The sequence below is a fragment of the Elaeis guineensis genome, chromosome 9, assembly GCF_000442705.2.
Source record: "Elaeis guineensis isolate ETL-2024a chromosome 9, EG11, whole genome shotgun sequence".
In the NCBI taxonomy this organism is placed as follows: Eukaryota; Viridiplantae; Streptophyta; class Magnoliopsida; order Arecales; family Arecaceae; genus Elaeis; species Elaeis guineensis.
Genome location: NC_026001.2, coordinates 23115898 through 23128684, shown reverse-complemented (window position 1 = coordinate 23128684; position 12787 = coordinate 23115898). Strand labels below are relative to the sequence as shown.

Here is a 12787-nt window from a genome sequence, read left to right as displayed (position 1 = left end):
TACGTTAGAGGGGGTCCGTGGTCGAGAGCATTGCAAGAAATATTCAGGGACATCAGAGGACTTTAGTATGACAGGCCTGTAAGAGTCTCCTTGGGAGTTAAAGTTTTTGTAAAAAGATAGGCTTTTTGTTGAGAGAGAGAGTTAATATATGAGAGTTGAGAGCGTATGATCTCTTCTTGTATTTATTTTCTTTTTCATAATAAAATTTTGTAAGTCCCGTGAATATAAACCTTGAGCTGATCTACGTATTTGATTGTCTTTTTTTTTTTTCTTTATTTCTACCACAATAAATTGGGATCAGAGCCTCAATATACATATGATTTTAGAGTTGGTGCAACTTCACTCCAGCCTTATACCATATATACTCCTTTTGCTATCAATTACAGTAACGCAAATGACTTTCTCCTCCATTAAGTTCATTAAATGAAGGACCTGGTACACGAACTAGATCCGACTTTGTTTTTTTATTTTTTTTACTAGGGCAGGGAATGCAGTGGACTTGGTGGTGATTCTAAAGCTAAAGCTCTTGGCTGCGCATGGAGGTGGTGGCAGCCACTACCATCTCAATGCTGCACTCTTGTGGTTCTTCTTGCTTAAGCTTCCTCTCATAATGAGGATGAGGAGATCCTATACTGAAATGCTCTTTGCCTTGAGGCCCTTCTTCTTTCAACGAAATCGTGTGCTTTCCCCCAATACTCCGCTTTCCCCTAATACTCCGGCACGAAATGGTCGCAGATGGCAGAGAGCGCTGCAACTATTCCAAGAGAGTGTTGCCGAGGGAGGGCGGTTAAACACACAAACAAATGAAGATAGCCTTCATGCCTTCTCCATGGTTGCACTTTAAGCTAAACTAGTACTTCAGCTGTTAAGACCTATAAGGATTAGTCCAAGATGATGGTGTTCATAGCATGCATTGTCAAAAATGCTCTATTGCTCTCTAATTAGTCAATGGAATGCATGCTTGAGGTTTTATTTTTGCCTCATGCTAAAATTTTGGTCCACCAGGACAAGGAGATTATCTCTGCAAGGGATCAGTTTGATGGCTGCCTTGGTTAGAGAAATGCAAGAAAACAGTTAGTACATGAAGTCTCAACATGAAATCCCCATTTTGCACGAGTGCAACCACAGTAAACCGAAAGAACTTCCTGCATACACACAAGAAACATGAAACCCCAAAAATACATCAAATACAGCATGATACATGATATCAGACTGCTTGAAATGTCAATTATTGGAAGTGTTAATCTTCCATGAGGTTCCATATTATCAAGATGTAATAAACAATTAAATGGAATGTTTCCGATACCCATCCTGGAATCCAACTGGTACAGCCCCTACCAGTGTCAGTACAGCACATCATTTGGCACCAAACTCATTTTGGGGGGCGCTACCAGGTACTGATTTCCCTACTAGTACATTATGATATGTAAGAATACTGGCCAGTACAATCTGATAACTAAAACCATCATTTGAAAACAAACAACTCCAACATTAGCATGCTATACATGTATCCACATGCACATAAACATGAAAAATCTATAGCATGGATGTTCACAAAACATGTTTCTAAATAATGAATGAGATTATTTTTTGCATTTAGTTGTCTAGTTGTACTTAATCTCCATTTGCTACCCACTTGAACTATGATACAAGCACCTTATTCTTTTCATATCTGCCACATCATAAGCCTGATCTGAAAAAGATCAAAAAAATTAAGTCTCTAAACAAAACCTACTATGGTGACTATAGAGATATACAATAATGACTGAATATTACATCCAAGCTGTATGAAGGAACATACTTTGTCAAATGTAAAACATCGAAAGCCATCCATAAAGTCAATGTCCATCCATATGACATCACAAGGTATGTGTTTCTCTCGAAATGTTCTGGCAACCTGCCACGGGATAAAGCCAACATATGAACATCAGAAGCAATAGCCAGCACATATTATCACAATAAACTTAATCTTATGGCCATACCAGGGTCCAGCCATATTTCATTCAGATAAACAAAGGAAAACAATTAAACCAGCCCCCCCCCCTCCCCCCCAAAGAAAAAAGGGATTTAAAATGTAGACAAAAGCAGCAATGTGCAAGTTACATGATTAATATCAAAATACCTTGAGAACTTTTGCAGCAGAGTCATAGCTCCAATGACATTGATGATATCCAAGTGACCATTTGGGAGGCATAAAAATGGTTCCTAAAATTTTAATGGAGAAGAATAGATATGGAAACCAAATTGTAATGGTAAAACCAATATAGATCACAAGAGAAATTTCAACTATCATGAACAAATTACCAAGTTTTATATGATTTGACAAAGTTCGGTTTTTATAATAACTCCTATTTCAGATACTTACATATGTTATAGTTGAATGTTATAATGTAGAAACTACTGAAGGATGGTATGTACAATGCATGTACATCAAGCCACAGAAGCAAGGTGCTTCATGAACAGAGCACTTGGGAGTTCACATTATATAATAGAACAGATAAGAATCGAGAGGACAATGCAAGTGACATCATATACAAAAGACTTAATTTTGCATAAAACTGCCAGTATAATTTGGGTACTTTCAGAAACAATTGATAAGAAAAATAGAATATTTTGTTGTTTGTTTACCAAAGTCTCCCAGCGTAAATATATTGGTGGTATGTATGTTCAGTAAATGCCATAAGAGAGAGGCCACGGCCAAATTGAACTTTTTACATTAAGTTATTGTTCTTGCAGTGAACCATTGCACTGATGTGGAATTCAATACAAAATCATGTAGTTTCATTGAATCCAGATATTGGCCTCCCATTAACACGTTACTGAATTTGGTGACATGCTGCTAGATCCTTCCATTAATTATTATTATCTATTGTGGGCTAGGTATTGTTGTCAACATTCCCTCTACACAGTCTTCACCACATGACAGGAGATCATTAGTTCCAATTTTCAATTTCAAGTTGATCATCTGAAAAAGTTCAGTTAGGGCCACCCTGGTTTGTGTGAGGAACCTACTTGTGGTGTTACATTTCTAATTGGACAATTAGACTAATAATATTGCACGTTCTGTTCACCAGCAAGTTCGCTAATCAACTTTCTTAAGCATTTAGCTCTATGACCTAGACGTTATCAAAGATGCTATTTAAAACACGTACTGAAAAGCAATCAATCACTAATTTAATTCAACAAAGTAATCTTCATTTGGCTTTAAAAAAATATATATACATGAATAATAAGCACGAAAAATGTCCTGCTGGATTCGAATTTTTCCTGTCATAAAAAATTTAATTGGATAAGTAGTAATCTAAGTATGCAAGAAATGCAAATAGAGACAGCATATAAATTCAAATCTATGAAATAGATTAAAGTGTTTTAAATGATATCTAGAACAGTGGAAATGGTTTTAAGAAAATAACCAATTGCATGAGACAGTGACATCAAGACATCAGTAGGTGTCTCAAATGGGCCAAATGTGATTACAGGGTAAACACCCATTGCCACAAACTTTATCGTGAAATCTTCCCGTAAGTCAACCTGTCAAAAAAAAAGTGATCACTAGACTAATAGAATTCGGCATCCCTTTAGAGGTGAAACCAAAACATGAATGAGGCCGGTGGATCCATCTACAGAATGAAGGAATCTTGCCCAACCTCACAACGCCAAGTTGTGTCAGCAAGAACACCCAATGCCTTTCCATCTGGTAGAAGAGCTAGAACCCAAGGATGTGACTGATACAGGGATGTGGTCCCCATGTATCTGTGTTCCATGTAAAAATCCGAAATGACCATAGGGGTTAAGTACTTGAATAATGTAGATACCATAGGTAACTGGATAGACAGCATACCCGCTTGCCTGTCCGCTCAAGCTGCCCACTTACTTCTCCAGTTCCATAAAAGGATGATCCAGAAGGAAGCTGTGGAAGAAAGGTGTATATTATATAATCACATCATAAAAAACATTAATATCATAAAATTTAACATAAACATATAATCTCCAAAGATATAACTCACATAGTTATGTTTCACATACGTGATCTAAGAAAATTATTATTAATTTCCAACAAAAGTTATGGTAGAGATATATTCTACTTTCTATGCATTAGCAGAATGCCCAAAGCATAATTTCAGACAAAAAGGAAAAAACAATAGATGTGGATATATGCTTATGCACCTCCCTCCTTCATTTTTAAAAAAGTATGATTTCAAATTATTATAAAGCATCTAGACCCTTCCTCCATATCTTAATAATATTACATAGACGCTCCAATTTTCCTTTTTTTTCTTTTTTTTCAAGTGTCAGTGCTTTTGGACACTTGGACACTGCAAGATGGATCATGCCACAGCTAGATACTACACTCTGAGGTATCTCGTTGACAATGAAAAAAGTGCTAAAACTTGGCATTTTTTTGGAGTGCCATGGAGGAGACTCCTAGTTTCAAGTGCTAGCCACTTTAAGCAAAGTGCCATTATGTTTTTGATATAAAGTTATAACCATTTTATGGATACTCTAAGTGAAATGTCATTATTATTTTACTATACAGTTGCCATTGTTAACCATCAATTTAAGTATTTTAACACATCATAAGTAATCTTAAATCAGGCTAAGCATCAAAACAATGATATATGCATAAGTATATGGACGTCATGTTACTTATACATGGATATACGTATGCCATGTCCTGGTGTCTATAATTTTTTGAGGATAAATGTCAAGTCCCTGTGCCTAGACTTTTGGAGGCTGCCGTGTCGGATGGCCAGATGTGCCAAATGTATAGGCAATACTGAACCGTGAGTTTAGATTCAACATATGAACCATGATCATCAACTAAGTTTAACATTATCAATCAACATATGAACCATGATCATCAACTAAGTTTAACATTATCAATCAGCATATGAACCATGATCATCAACTAAGTTTAACATTATCAATCAATTTAAGAAACTACGCATCATTATAATCTTATCAGGAAACTGCACATCATTATAACATCATCATATATAAGTTCAAGTAGGTGTTATATTCCTTCCAGATAAGAATGTCTCGCATTAAAAACACTAAACTCTACATCATTTCAGCTAGAGAAATCAAAATCGCTGAAAGAAACGACAGCAAACCTGAATCTTGACGATCTGTTGTCCATAAATACGTTGAAACATAGGGATATACTCCGGCACCTTATGAACCATGATCGGCGTCTCCCTTGCCTTAGGATCAACAAAAGAAATGCTCGGAAACGCCGCATCTCTGTCATTCCCCGAGCAATCGAACCGGAAAACCCCCTCTTCAAGTATGGGCTCAAAGACCATCCGCCCGGAGGTGGCATCCGCGGTGGCCCTCCCTCCGTCCATCCCAAAACCCACTCCTCCACCACCCAAACTCCACCTCCTGCACGCCAAAAACTACTGGAATCAAGAACTCGCTCTCCTCTAAAATTCTCTGTAATTGCGACTATAAGCAAGAAAAAGAACCCATCGGACCGGGATGGCAGCAGGAATCGGGAGAGAGAGGACACCTGAAGAGACAAACCCGGCGAGGGGATCGGAAGAGGCGAGAATCGAGGGAGAGAGGCAGCTTCCGGAGATCTAAAGGAAGTAGATGGCGAGGAGCACTCCTTGGATGGAGGGAGGATCGGATTCTGAGAGGGGGTGGAATATTTAATTCCATCATCACTACCCTTTCTTTCGCTAGCAAGAATAATAATAATACGTACGTGCGCGTGCGCTCGAGCGGCGGAAGCGCGCACGGTAACGACGAGAGAGAATCGTATTGAAATTTATTTTTTTTGTCAGGTTGGGTTTCCCCTTTGTTCCTTTTCTTTGCTCTCGCGGAGCGTAGCGACTCTGCGAGTCCGGATATTAGCTGTTTGTTTCTTTGGAAAGAACGGCATTCACGAGACTACACATGGATCACACCATTTGCGCGGCGCACTCGTGAAGATCGACTGCGATTGGTCCGTCATTTAACCATATCATTATTCATCAAAATAGAGAAGTATTTATCAAAATTTGGTAAAAAATATTTCTCTTCGTTTGATGAACAAATAATGCGATTACTTGTTTATCAAAAGTGGGCTGAAGCTGACTCTATTATTTCCCAATCAACAAACAATTAATTGGTTGTGTTATTTTTAAATGTTATATGACACCAAAGGATGTTACGTTTGTATGATTTATTGCTATCCAAACAGCAGAATAAGCTGAAGCAATATCCACCTTGAAACAATAAATATGATTGTTATGGCATTATTATTTTATTTTTGAACAAAAACATTCCGGCTATATTTAGTTTAATCATGCCCTTAAAACCATGACAAGAAAAATTTTCATGGGTAGCCATTGAAACCGGAATCTGTCATTATCCATGGCTTATAAAAATATCTAATTAGCAATAAAGTCAATGGGCTGAGTTCAAATGATAACCGACGGACTCCAAATGCTCTGAGCTGCTATTAAATCGGCAACTAAGAATGAAAATAATATGAATATTATTCATTCAAATTTATTTTCATATCTCAATTAATTTAAATATGAATAAAAATTTAAAAATCTGACTAATACTATATTCATATCCGTATCCGAATCTACAAATAATTTTATGTACTTTTATATAATAATTATTAATTTTAAAAAAATTATACAATTATATAAATATGTTATTAATTTAATTTATCATTTATTTAATAATATTTTTGATTATGTAGTCATAAATTTTAATTATATAAATAATATATATAATTATATTTATATTTTTAAAATTTAAATTATTTTTGAATCCATTCAAAATAAATATTGATACATATCTATATTTATATTTATTAAATAAAATAAATATAAATATGAATATAATGATATCCGATCCGTTTCCAACTTGCTGACAACAAAAAATATCTACAGTGATTTTGTAGCTCCCCACGAACGGTCGCTGCGCTTTTGCTGTATGCACATTATCTTCGACATTATAATGTACCGGTACCAAATATCTAGTCTTTAAAATAACTATCTCTAATATTATAATGCATCAGATAACTATTCTACATTCCCTCTCTACCACAATCAGTATTTTCATCTTTAACAATGCCTGCTCCGGATAAGTCGGTCACCTTTTCCGATCCTCATTGATCAAACATTACTATTAATGGGTTACCTTTAGACTTTAGTTATTACGGAAGTTTCTTTAGAAATTTTAAAAAATATCTTTATTGAATAATTTATTTTGTATATGTAACTTTTTGTATGGTTATTTAGGTCAACACTATATCTCAATTAATTCATTTGCTAGCAGATACTCTTTCAAGAACAAGGGAAAAAGAAGAGATACCTTGTAGGAGTAAACAAGGGGCGGTTCCCTTCCCAAGTTGATTACAATTATGAAACATAGCAGTGCATTTTTTGAGCCAGAAAAAATATATATATAATCTTTTATTCTTGCAACTTTTTCAGGGGCTTGGACCTTAAGAATGAAACCTGCAAAAGAAATGTAGCTTTCCAGGCAAAAACCGGACACGATCGAGGTGCTTGCGGTCAGTGGCCGATGAGAAATCGAAAAAAAAGAGAGATTCACCCTTTTAAAAGGGTCGTAACTGATCGAATGTATCATCCATAAGAATTAATCTAAAAACGGACATACATCAATCATGCGCAAGTTGAATTAGACCTTTCAATAAGTTGGATCGCGAAGACCCGACATTTGCCACCACCTTCCGGCCAAACGACCCGGTGAAAATGGTTGCATCAATGCGTCTAAAGACGCCCAGACATTCATCCGATCAAGGAGAGAACGACAGTAACCGTAAACTCTCACAAGAAGGGAGAGCCTCTTGTAAGCTATCTATATCCAAGTTCAACTAAAGGGAGGAAGCCACATTGATCGTTAGAAAAAAAAAAAAGTTAGGACCTTGCAACCAATGGATAATTTAAGTCTTCAAAAAAGATGTGTATACATACAAAAAATTATATTAACATCTAATATACAAACAAAAAATTGTATACACATCTTCGATGTTAATGTTTCTAAACTTACATAAAAAATAAAAATTAAAAAAAGAAAGACTTTAATAAACTGCCATCTTAAATTATAACATGTTTCTCAAGTTCTTGACCCTCTTTGATCTTAAAGTTCCTCCATCTCTTTGACAGACTAAACACTTCACAGATCTCTATGTATACAAACAAAAACAATATCAAAAAATAACAACAAAACAGAAATCCAACACGCAACAACACTAATTAGGTTGTATCATGTTTTCCTAGTTCTTAAGCCCTCTTTGATCTGAATCAAAGATCGTTGTATCAATATCGGACCCCGTACCGATGACAGACCGATACAATATCAATACCGTACCGTACCGATATATGATACACTTCGACGTACCGATTCGATATTGGTACAAAAAAAAAAATTATTTCATTTTTTTGAGTGTTTAAGTTATTAATTGATAAATATAATCTCAAAATTACATTATATTGCATATTATTGATATATTTGGATTCAATTTTTGAGTTCGATAGTGGTACAGGGACTTTTGATCCAAAATTTTAAATATATATTTATTTACATTATATTACAACTATATCATCCTAAAATTAATATATATATATATTAAAATATATTTAAATTTTTAAAGTACAAAGCACAAAGAATGATATACTAACATCAAGTTCTGCTCTACATCTAATTTCTCGTCGAGTGTCTGTGATGCTCGTAGATATCTGGATCATTAGCATAATCTGGAGGAACATCAGTCCAATCCTCTAACCAAAATGTAATATACTCTTGAATATTCATCCCATAAGATATCCTCTCTGAATTGTAAGACATCTCAGATCTCTCACTCAAATTCTGACTCTGAGAAGTATCCTCGGGATGATGGTATGGCTGTGGAGGAGCCCATTCGAATATGTCGATAGTAAAATCTGATCCGTAAGACTCTCCAGACTGCATAGGATAGTAACCACTAAAAGACGATACCTCGGATGCACCATATCCATATGGATCATAAGATGGTTGCGAATAATAGGATCCATAATGCAAGGATGATCCAAATACATCCATGAACCCTACTCCACGTGCAAGATCGTCTGCAGCTGCATCGTGTGCTGGATGACCTCTAGGAGCCCGTTGTCTATATAAAATCGGCTCCCCACGATCTCTACCGACTCATCCACCATGGTCCCTATCTTGTGTGGCATGTATAAACTGAACTCACCGGTGAATCAAATATCATCCTGCGATTGTGTTTCATAAGCAATGGTCTCCTATCCTCCAGTTCCTCCCTGATCATCAGATCCATGACTACTACTACCAGTATCATCATCACTCTCCCTGATCTCCGAATCTGAGCCAGATTGTTCTTGTACTCTAGAGAGCGACGCACGTGCAACTGTCTTTTCTTTTCCTTCCCTTGTGCCCCTCTGTGGCTAAGTTTCCTGTGATTGGGAGGATGGATGTCTTCTTGCTGACTGTCGATCTCATCTAAACATCTGTTGCTCGAACATCTGTGAAAATATATCGGATATCGAGTCATATGATGAATAAATCCTCTATGTCTTCTCAGGCTGTGGCTGATCAGCTGGAACCTTATGTGAAATATTTCTTTCTGCCTATTGCCCTGGATCCATCCTGATCTCCCTAGCTACCACACTGGCTGGTCGTGGAGGGGATCCTGGCTCATCAAGCTCGAGATCCTACTGCTGATCTGCAAGCCAATCGATGATCGGATCGTCGTTCTCATCAACATAATCATCTAGTATCGGATCAGTGTATTTCAGTTGTACTTCCTCCTAAATGCATTTTAACCTCAACCTCAGATTATAGTGAACATATACAAGATCATTGAGGTATTTTTATGTCAGATGATTTCTCTGTTTGCTGTGGATAAGGGTGAAAGTCGACCAATTGCGCTCACAGCCACTAGTAGAGATCGTTTGAGAAAGAATACGGACAGCCACATCTCTCAAATATTCTGAGGACATTCCAAAATGAATCCACCATTCAACTGCAAAAGCAAAATTACATATCAAATTTTATGATATTATTAAGCAAAATTACATATCTATTTATGCTGCTCATTATTGATATATAATTTACTTGAATTTATCTACATTTTGCTTACGACAGTTGATGCGACTCCAAAGCTGTCTGATCCCTCTCTAAACTATTTCGTCTGTAAAAAAATATATTTATTAAATTTATAAATATATCATTGAGTACATATCGAATTCAGTTGAATAATCACATCTATTTTAAACTAGTATACCTCTTGCAGACACAACAATGCGATTTCTGGATCGGACACCATCTTATATATCACGTTACAAAGAGTAGCAAAAAGCTCGTTATCCATATCTATCCCAAGAATGGTATACTGAAATCTCAGATTCAAATAATAAGCTGCAGATACATTCCATAACTGATTAAGTATACTTTTACAAGCATAAGAAAATATATTTAAAATATTCTTGAATCCGTGTTTACCGACTAGATGCAAATCTCTACCCATCTGATAGTCCCAATGGCGCTCCATGATGTTAATGAATTCTTAAGCATACTTCGGATCATTCTCACTGATCTGTTTCTTTGCCCTCTCCATCATATAATATAAGAAACCCATCTGGGGATATCTTTCACTGTCCATGGCGCGAAGCACCTCATATAATGGCTTAATAACCTTCACTACCTTTTCAGCCTGCTGCCAAAATGACTAACTCATTATCAAATTCTCCACATGACTTTCATCAGTACCAGCCCTCGCATATCTGCTCTCCTGCACTCGGCACTGACAAACATCTGATGTAAGACTGCTTTCTTCTGAAGAAGACTATCAAGTGCTATATAGTTAGTAGCAAATCGTATGATATCCGATCTTAAGATCTCTCCCCCAATATACGTCCGCATCAATAAAAGAACTCATGTGTGATTGTAGATGAATCTAGTAATAGTCTGGACAATCTTCACTATCTGCTGCATCCTACAAATCTTCCCAATATCCATCAACATAAGATCAATGCAATGTGCAGCACATAGGGTCTAGTATATCTGCGATCGCTGCTCCATCAGCAACTCTCCGACAGCCTTATATTGTGGTCCATTATCTGTAATGACCTGCACGACATACTGCTCACCCACTGAATCAATCATCTCCTCCATCAGATCAAAAATATATGTGACATCGTGCATCTTATCTGAAGCATCAATTGATTTGTGAAAAAATATTTTTTTCATCACAATACGTCAAAAAATAATGATACTCCATCTAGTAGGACCGGTCCAACCATCATACATCACTGTCAGTCCGTATGTAGATCATTTATTCTTGTAAGAAGTAATCCATCTCTGCAGATCCTCCTTATTACTGTCAAAAAGCTGACCATAGATGTCCTTAGGTCCTGACGGATCTACACCCTGACCGACAGCCTCTATAGCTGAAATGACATATCGATAGTAAGGATTGACTGCTGCATTTACTGGAATATGACTGAAATAAAATCATGATCCAATAGCTCACCACATATCCTTCTTCTTATCTTTTTTCACCATAGTGTCAATCCTCTGCTGCTTTGAATCCTTGCTGAGCAAAGCATATGGATCCAAATCATGGATGGTGGCTCCTACTGAAATATCTCTAAAGGACTTCCTCCTACTGCCAAAAACTTCCAACAAAGATGATATGCTGTGTCTGCTTCCTCTACCACTAGGCTCTTTGACTGATGTAGTCCTCCTAAACTCAAATTCTCCCCCACCGATCGCTGATCCAGACCCCAATTCGTAGCATGATGGTCTAAATCGCTCTATATATTAGACCATCTCCTCCTGTCGATACTAATCAGCCAAGCTCATCTGAATGACAGCCTCAATCTATGCCTCATCATCTGGAGCGGAAGCCTCCTCTGACTCTTTAGAGTGATAAGAAGGTGGCTCTGCAACTCGACAGTCCACTTCCGTCCTTTTCTGCTTTACCATTTCCTTCACTACTTTCGAATCAGCAAAATACTTTTTCATCAACTGTCGGACCTCTTGCAGACATTTCCGACACATGAACACATCAGGATAACCACCAGTCAGATACTACTTCAACTTAGTCACCCCTCCTCCTTTGAACTTTGTGTTGCACCATTTACATCTCCAATAATGTTGAGTCGAAAGCATCTCACCATGATCCCAACCAATGTCACACTCTGAATCTTTCTTCTTACTCATTTCTACAAGTATAATAAAACACGACAGTTTAATAATTATTAAAAAAATATTATATATAAACTAAAAATTTATAAATTCAAAAAATATATTATATGCTTCAAATAATATTTTTAAATTAACTGTAATATAACACTCATTTTACATATTTTTTATTTGATAATATTTTTTACTATTTAAATAATTACAAAAATATTTTTAATTTTAAAAATTTCAAAAAAATCTCAGGTTAGATTCAAATATTTCAATTATTTGAATCATTCTAAACATTATTCTTAATCTCAAAAAAAACTCTAATTTATTTATTTATTTTTTTAATATTTTTTATAAATAAATATATATTAAAAAATATATAATTAATTGAAGTCAATGAACGTCATGCTCTGAATTTTTTTCTTACAAATATCTGCAAGTATAACAAAACACGATAGTTTAATAATTATTAAAAAAGTTATACATAAATTCAAAATAATTTCAATAATAATTTTAAAACTTATAAATTCAAAATAAATACGTTATATACTTCAAATAATATTTTTAAATTAACTAAAATATAACACTATTTTTACATATTTTTTATTTTATAATATTATTT

General features: G+C 35.7%; 1 protein-coding gene and 1 pseudogene across 4 annotated transcripts; both read right to left on the bottom strand.

Moving 5' to 3' along the window:
* Positions 1-941: 941 nt before the first annotated feature.
* Positions 942-5935, bottom strand: LOC105051285 (uncharacterized). 4 transcript variants are annotated; one of them, XM_073243719.1, is made up of 7 exons: positions 5513-5935; positions 5115-5385; positions 3842-3910; positions 3414-3531; positions 2123-2205; positions 1802-1897; positions 942-1406 (listed from the first exon to the last, which is right to left on the bottom strand). In XM_073243719.1, the coding sequence occupies exons 1-7, from the start codon at positions 5665-5667 to the stop codon at positions 1344-1346; spliced, it is 855 nt and encodes a 284-aa protein (XP_073099820.1). In that variant the 5' UTR covers positions 5668-5935; the 3' UTR covers positions 942-1343. The 4 variants fall into 4 exon arrangements, with proteins under 4 accessions (XP_073099820.1, XP_029122340.1, XP_010929938.1 ...); XM_029266507.2 differs by lacking the exon at positions 942-1406 and adding an exon at positions 1454-1688 and having other exon boundaries at positions 5513-5932; XM_010931636.4 differs by lacking the exon at positions 942-1406 and adding an exon at positions 1454-1693 and having other exon boundaries at positions 5513-5918.
* Positions 5936-6800: 865 nt separating this feature from the next.
* LOC140851740 (uncharacterized) lies at positions 6801-12265 on the bottom strand (annotated as a pseudogene).
* Positions 12266-12787: the final 522 nt, after the last annotated feature.